Genomic DNA, 7,441 nt, shown 5'->3' on the forward strand with positions numbered 1-7,441 from the left:
GACTCCATTCTTTGTGTTTCCGGTAACATTCCCTCTAGATTTCATCCGGATCCGTCCGTAACCTTTTGAGCCATCTTGCTAACACTAAACAGGCAGAGGCTAGCCTCTCCTCAGCTAAAGCTAAAGCTAGCAGCTCCAGCAGCCCGCTGCTAGCTGCGAGCTAATCACACACTGGTCCACCCCTAAGCTAAGCTAAGCTAAGCTAAGCTAGCACACAGCGTTAGCACCAGGGAGCAGAACCCGGATTCACCCTCAGCAGCGTGTCGGCCAGGTAGACGGCGCACCAGGCTGCCATCACGCACAGCAGCAGCGGCGCGGGGATCATCCTCTCCGGGGACGCGGACCAGCTAGCTGCGCCGGCTCCATCACTCCGCCCGCCCGCGGCGCATCCCCGCAGCTAAACGAACAGCATCTTCATGTTTAACACGGACGGGACGGCTTCAGGTGCGGCGAAGGAGAAGACCCGTCAGCGCCGTGGAGACTGGAGAGCACTTCCGGGTTTCCATTCTAAAACATACGGTGCGGTGCCGCCACCGGGTGGTGAATTGGAGAACTTCCACCCATAATGATAATTTATTTTCATAGTTTTATGGTTTTATTTTGTCCAAATTAGGAAAATGTAAGAATTAGATTTTACCAACAGACCGTGAAGGCAGCACCAGACCCTAAAATGAAGCACATAACATGGTTTGGTGTTTTAAAAGCTGCTTTCGGGAAAGGTCGGGAAAGGAAAAGGACACCAATAAATATTGACCGTCTGACTCATGAAGCCATAAATGTAAAAGTGGGCGGAGCCCTCTGTGTGGACGCGTCTCGCCTCGCCTCCACTACTTCAGCGTGAAAGCTGAATCTCAGGAATCTGAATCTGGGGAAGTTCAGATTTGTAAATAACTTCCTCTGTCAGACAATAAAACGGTTATCTGATCTCCCTCCCTGAACAGCTCCGTTTTTATGACCAAATTCAAATTCATGGATTTAAATAAACGAACTGCATATAGTTTTCCATGTTTCCTGCTACTTAAATGCAGCTACTACGGTATATTTTCATTCCTCAGCCCCGTGTCGATGCACGCTAGCAACAATTAGCACATTGATGTGGACAGGTCAAAGGTCAGGCCAGCGTGGGTTGTATTTGCATGTTAATGAATATACAACAAGCATCCTGTACTACCTGGACGCACAGTCCACCAGCCAGGTGATGCTGCAGGGATGGGTCTGCAGTGGGTGGAGCTTAGCGTGCCTCCCAGCCAATCAGGACGAGCGGAGGCAGGTCAGGTAGCAGAGGAGGACCTCAGAGACGGGGCAGAGCAGCCTCGACCGGCAGCAGGTAAGAGGACACCTTTCAGCAGAACCCGGACGGCTCCGGGTTCGTCTCAGGAGGCTTCTTCTTCTGTGGTTCTCACAAGCTGAAGCTTCAGATCAAGCCTCTCTGAACCAAACAAGGTGTCTGTGCCAAAAGAGTGTCAGTAATCTGATTACTCCCGATGGCTGCGGCTGTTTGACAGCGCGGAGAGAAAGCAGGTCCTTCTGTGGATCGCTCGTCTATTTATAGGGAGGACAAATCCCAGATATGAGAGGAATCCTTCTGCCACTTACAAGGCCAGAGAGGGAGGGAAGGAGGGAGGAGAAGAAAGAGAGAACCGGGCAGGGATGGACAGAGCGAGCGGCTGAAGCGGGAGACGAGTGCGAGCTTCATCCACCGGTAGGCCGCGTCTGATTTGTTTAGGCAGATGCGCGTGTTCCCGTCTCCTCCCAGGGGTGGACGGAATTTGCGTCTCTGGAGTTTAACGAGGCTTCGGCCTCCAGCCTGTGGCTCAAATGTGATGCTAATGCTAGGAGATTGTTAGCTTAGCTTCAGAACAGTAGCTTAAACGCTCAAAGTTTTCTTTTTCAGGCCCAAGGGAGGTCCAGCTTGATGTTGATTGGTGGTTGTAAGGCCGAGGGGCGGGGTTTGGTTTGATTTTGTTGTTATCGTTTTCAAGAACCAGGCTCATCTAGTCCCAGTTTTTATGCTAAGCTAAGATATAGCCTGCATATATGAGACACCCCCCCCCCCCCCCCCTGCCTTGAGTCCTTATGCTAAGCTAATTGACGGAAGTCTGCTAAAAATTGACTGAATTTAAATGAACATCTTGGGATTAAAAAAAAATAGTTTAACTTTAATGAATAAAACATTTACGCTGAAGTTAATGAGCTCGATTTTAACGCTAACGACACCGAAAGTCTTCAGAGGCTTTGATGTTTGACGACGGGAACGATTTTAAACACGAGCTCCTGAAACGGCGTGAAAGTGAAAGGGCTCGCCGGGGGCAGCTGCGACTCGCGGACATAAATACCCCGGCGTGGGGGGGGTCGCTCTAACGCCGAGGCCAGCAGAGCTCGATCTGGATGCTGTTGCACAAACATCACCATGGAAACGGAGTCCGGCTGCCACCAAACACAAGAGCTGAAGTCCAAAAATAACGGACGAGCAGCCGATGAGGAAGACGAGGGCCGAAGGGGCCCCTCACAGGGAGATACATAATGCTCGTCAGAAACCTATAAATAGACGGATTTAAAAGTCACAAATTAAAATAATTTAAATCGTCTGAACGAAACTTCACTTTAAAACGAGTCGTATTAAAGAATCAAACGTCGTCTTTGTGATCTGGATCCAAAATCAGTCAATAAAGAGAAAACAAAACAATAACTAGATAAATAAAATCGGAGGAGGAGCCACAGGTGAGTTCAGTCGGGAAGGAGAAGGTGAAAGGATAAAACAAAGAAACAGGAAACGAACCTTCAAAATAAAGCAGATCGATTCCTCATCGTCAATAATTCATGGTTGCATTGAACGGAAACGCGGCTCGTCTTGAAACCGTCACTTTAATGTCTTAATGTGGATAAAGGTGATCATCGCCGAGCCGCCGCGTGATTGGTCGATACCGAGGCCGCAGGTGGATGAAGACGAAATAGATTCACAATCAGGCCCTGCTGAAATTAAGACGCCTTTATTCTGACATGGTCTCTGCTTCCCTCTCATCAATGATTCAGAAAACAGTTCCTCTACCTGAAGCGTTGCCTAGCAACCGAAATGCTACCCCGACTGCTGACGCACACTTTTGTTCAAATACACACACGTCTGAATGTCCGTGCTTCCCGCAGGTCAGCCGAACCACCGGGGGGGATCATGTCCAAACCAACGTCCAACGTCAAGGCCCTCCAGGTAAGACCCGTCCACCTGTGCACAGGTGTGGAGGCGTGGCTTCATTTGACTGCTATTTACATCATTGCAAATCCTCAACGAGATTCTTTTCCACCTCTATAAGCCGGGTGAATAAATGTTTGAGGAGTAAACGGGTGTTTCACATTTATCGATTGAATATAATATGTATCGAGTCCCGGGCCGGGTCCCGGGCCGAGTCCGGGCCGAGTCCGGGCCGAGTCCGGGCCGAGTCCCGGGCCGAGTCCGGGCCGAGTCCGGGCCGAGTCCGGGCCGAGTCCGGGCCGAGTCCCGGGCCGAGTCCCACTTTGGGCTCTAACTTTGGTTCCATCCGTGGAATTTGGAGAACACGCTAAGACGAACACGGTCACGCCAAAGCAACACCGCGGGGATGCAAATCTGAGCCGGCATGCTGCAAATGAGGCGAGAACAATTCTTCTGTCCGCTCTTTAAAAATAAGCCCCGCCCCTTCCGTTTACGCCTGTACAGTCGGATCAAATATACAAACAATACAGACCAATGAAAACACGCCAAGGAGGCCTGAGCGTGTCCCGGGTCAGTCACAAAGGGAGACAGGGGTGCATGCGGAGGGGGGAGGAGTCGAACGAATCTCATTGGCTGCTCTCGCTGTCCGTCAGGCTAATCTGAACATCCCGATGGGCGGTCTGCGTCCTGGGGCGGGACATCCTGTCAAGAGGAGAGAGGAGACAGCAGAGACGCCGGAGGTGAGACGAGCATCGCGAAACAGAGCAAACTAAAAAGCCTCGAACATTTCCGTTCTCATTTGAGCTCGCCGTCTCGGCTGCAGGAAGTGACATCACACGTCATGAAACTGGTCTCCCGTTTGGCTCAACGGTTCCTTTGATGATCTTTCATCTTCAGGCTCCTTCACCGGACCAGCCCGGCGCCGCTGCTCAGACGCCGGAGGAGAAGAAGACGTTTCCGGGCGCCGTCAAACTGCCCGGGCCCGCTGTCGACCTATCAGAGCTGCAGAACGTCAAGAGCGAGCTGCGATGGGTCACCAAGGATTAACCAGCAGGTCACGTGACCCTCGTCCCCGCCCCCGAGGGAGAGACGCCGCCGCCTGATGTACAAAGCTGAACTACATTTAAAACATTCTGATTTAGTGAGGTCACGTTCCGTCTGATCGGCGGGTGATCAGGTCAAAATGATCGATCGAGATGACGTCATTTCGAGCTTCAAACGTCCGAAGAGAAAAATAGAAATCAGAACCAAACAGCGGGAATAAAACACAATCTTTGTTTTAACGCGCCGCCGCCGGAAAAGATGATTTATGTCGTTGTGCTCAAACACACTAAATCAGCTTCATCAGCCTCCTCTGGAACCAGATCAGAGTTTAATCACCTGCAGTGTCTGCATCTCACCACCAGGGGTCAGTGCGCGCTGCAGGGCCGGATCTATGGTTAAACTTTACAGATGTGTTCCAGATAACGAGTGTTTGCATTGAGGGGCGATCCGAGTTCTGCGGGACACGAAAAGAACCAAAGCGTCCAAAAACACGTTGGTGGATCGGCCCCGCCCAAAACCAAGTGGGAGTCGCCGCTGGACTTCTCCGCTTCCCAGCCCACTGAGCCACTGCCGCCCCAATAAAGGCTAGCGTTAGCATCCAGCGCTACTGTCAGTTCCGTCTTTAAAAGGTCGTCGAGGACAAAAACACGGCGCTTCGGTTGTCGCCGCTCGCATGCCTGCGTCATACCAACGACCCGACGTCACCGCGTGGTTCTGGAGCGGCGCGGGTCAAATGAAGGTCGCCGGATGGCTTTAAGACCAGAACGCTCTGCGGCTGCTTTACACGCGTGTTAAACCTTCGACACCTCGCGGCGGCGTCTGTTTCTATTCCCGTCCTCGGACCGGCGCCGCAGCCGCAGCCTGGAATCTCGGGTCGCGGCCGACGGCAGCTGTATTTACCGGCGAGTTGATCCACCGGGATGGACACTAACCCCCCCGCTGGCCGGCCCGTTGGAGGCGGGAACCGGGCCGATACTCCCTCCTGGACGCGGAGGAAAGGGCAGCGGACAAACACGAAGCCAAAAGGGGGCCGGTGATGACCTCGCTATCACGGCGTCACATGACAGCTGCTGCAGATAGAGCCGGACAAAAGCGGACGGAGGGAAGCGGGCCGGACACTTCTCCGGTTCCGTGCCGTTGCGGTCTTTTCTCCGGCGTGGTCGTAGCTCGCCGGCCGAGCCTTCCTTCCGGATGGACGCCTACTCCCTCCGCTACAGCTCGTCCCAAAGAACCGGACTTCTCGGCGGCTTCCAGCGGCTGCGCTCCCAGAGGCAGATGTGCGACGTCGTCCTGGAGGCCGGCGGCGTGTCCTTCCCGTGCCACCGCGCCCTGCTGGCCAGCTCCAGCGCGTATTTTTGGGCTCTGTTTGGAGAGAGCACTGCAGAGAGATCAGCAGGCTGCATTAGCCTTCCAGCGCTAACGCCTGAAGGTCTGGACGCCGTCCTGGACTTCCTGTATTCCGGCTGGCTCAGCGTCTCACAGCCGGTGCTTCCTGCGGTCTTGGAAGCGGCCAGGTACCTGCAGGTGGCGCCGGCCGTGTCGATATGCGAGCGCTTCATCACCGACGGCTTGAACACTCAGAACTGTTGCGGCTACGCTAACCTGGCAGAGCATCACGCCCTCGCAGGTGCGCTTGAAGCAGCCAATCAGACCATCGCTATGGAGATGAGGGCGTTGCTGCAGGACAGCAGGGACGACCTCCTCCAGCTGAACATCCAATCGCTGATGGCGGCGCTCGACGCAGACGAGATCCCCGGCGTCAAGGAGCTGGAGCTCGTAAAGCTGGCTCTGGATTGGCTGAAAGGAAACGGGCCCCTCCCTCTGCTGAAATCAAACCTACTGCTGAGTCACCTGCGCTTCGGGTTAGTCGCCCCCTGTGACCTCACCCATCTCAGCCACGCCCACGCGGCCATGGCCACGCCTCTAATCAGAAGTCAGCTGACACGGGCGTTGGAGTATCACCGGCTTGGCTCGGCTCAGCCAATCAGACAGAGCAGACAGTCTACGCTCAGGGCGTCGCCCAATCGCGTGCTGCTGGTAGGCGGAGGACCGGACGCCGATTGGCCGGAACGCCAGATGCTGGCGTTTGATCCTCAAAGCCGGAGGTTTTCACCTCTGACCTCCAGCCTCCCGCTGCGACTGAGAAATCACTGCGTGTGTTCAGTGGGCGGATTCCTCTTCCTGATTGGAGGAGAAGAAGTCACCGAAGGCGACGACGGCGGGAAAACGGCAGCCGCCGTCGCAGCGTCCAACCAGGTGTGGCGGTACGATCCTCGCTTTGACCGCTGGGAGAGGGCGGAGTCTATGTCGGAGAAGCGGGTGCAGTTCAGCTGCTGCGTGGTGGGTGACGTCATCTACGCCATCGGCGGCCGCCAGACGCCGCCAGACGCCAGGACGACCGTCTCTTTAGGCTCCGTTGAGTTTTACGACGCGGCAACAGGAGCGTGGAGGAGGGGCGCGGCAATGCCACACCCTCTTCACGGCCACGCCTCTGTTGTGCTCGACAACAGCATCTACGTGTCAGGCGGTCTCGTGGGCAGCAACCACGGCAACAACCAACATGACCACGGAGAGACGAGCAGAGAATTCTGGAACCTCAACGGACGGGTCTGGGAGAAGCGAGCGTCCATGTCCATCGGCAGGTTCGGGCACCGCCTCGCCTCCGCCAGCGACCACATCTACGCCCTGCTGGGAATGTACGAGCCTTTCTGCGACATCGAAAAGTACGATTCACAGGCAGACCACTGGACCCGCCTCCGACCGCTTCTCATTGGCTCCTTCAACTACGGGGTGGTTCCGGCAGGGCCGGGGAACCTGCTGGTGTTTGGAGGGAGGAGGTGGAGCGACGGCCAGGAGGTGATCGTGAAGAGCGTGTTGGAGTACGACACCAAGAGAGATCGTTGGAAGGAGATATGTCGGCTACCCCGACCCCTCACCGGGACCGAGTGCACCCTGCTGCCCCTTCCGGACTAGAACCAACGTCCCGTAACAAACGCCGTCTCAAACGGATGGATCGAGTGAATCTCTGGTTTCATGCTTGTACGCCGCTACGGACAGAGCTAAGCTAGCCGTTTAGCTTTGCTACCACACTTTATAATTAGCTAAGCTACGCTAGGCGCTGGCCTTACCAGTTCATTTCACCCACTGAACGCTAACGGGTGGGTGGGAGCAGTTCCACCAAAGACCAGCGGGGGGCAGTGTCTCCAGAGT

General features: G+C 55.0%; 2 protein-coding genes across 2 annotated transcripts; both read left to right on the plus strand.

Annotated features, from left to right (window-relative positions):
* Positions 1 to 1,546: 1,546 nt before the first annotated feature.
* smpx (small muscle protein X-linked) lies at positions 1,547 to 4,475 on the plus strand. The gene is made up of 4 exons (XM_068747744.1): positions 1,547 to 1,702; positions 3,145 to 3,205; positions 3,841 to 3,927; positions 4,085 to 4,475. The coding sequence occupies exons 2-4, from the start codon at positions 3,170 to 3,172 to the stop codon at positions 4,232 to 4,234; spliced, it is 273 nt and encodes a 90-aa protein (XP_068603845.1). The 5' UTR covers positions 1,547 to 1,702; positions 3,145 to 3,169; the 3' UTR covers positions 4,235 to 4,475.
* Positions 4,476 to 5,422: 947 nt separating this feature from the next.
* LOC137903974 (kelch-like protein 34) lies at positions 5,423 to 7,204 on the plus strand. Its single transcript, XM_068748147.1, has one exon. It carries the CDS (start codon positions 5,423 to 5,425, stop codon positions 7,202 to 7,204), a length of 1,782 nt encoding a protein of 593 aa, XP_068604248.1.
* The last annotated feature ends 237 nt before the right edge of the window (positions 7,205 to 7,441 follow it).

Source organism: Brachionichthys hirsutus, chromosome 14 (assembly GCF_040956055.1).
Source record: "Brachionichthys hirsutus isolate HB-005 chromosome 14, CSIRO-AGI_Bhir_v1, whole genome shotgun sequence".
Lineage (NCBI taxonomy): Eukaryota > Metazoa > Chordata > Actinopteri > Lophiiformes > Brachionichthyidae > Brachionichthys > Brachionichthys hirsutus.

Excerpts from the sequence above, each read along its gene's own strand:
- smpx (XM_068747744.1), top strand. The coding sequence starts at position 3,170 with ATGTCCAAACCAACGTCCAACGTCAAGGCCCTCCAG. Across the intron at positions 3,206-3,840 it reads CCAACGTCAAGGCCCTCCAG|GCTAATCTGAACATCCCGAT; the intron begins GTAAGACCCGTC and ends GCTGTCCGTCAG. Across the intron at positions 3,928-4,084 it reads AGACAGCAGAGACGCCGGAG|GCTCCTTCACCGGACCAGCC; the intron begins GTGAGACGAGCA and ends TTTCATCTTCAG.
- LOC137903974 (XM_068748147.1), top strand. The coding sequence starts at position 5,423 with ATGGACGCCTACTCCCTCCGCTACAGCTCGTCCCAAAGAACCGGACTT.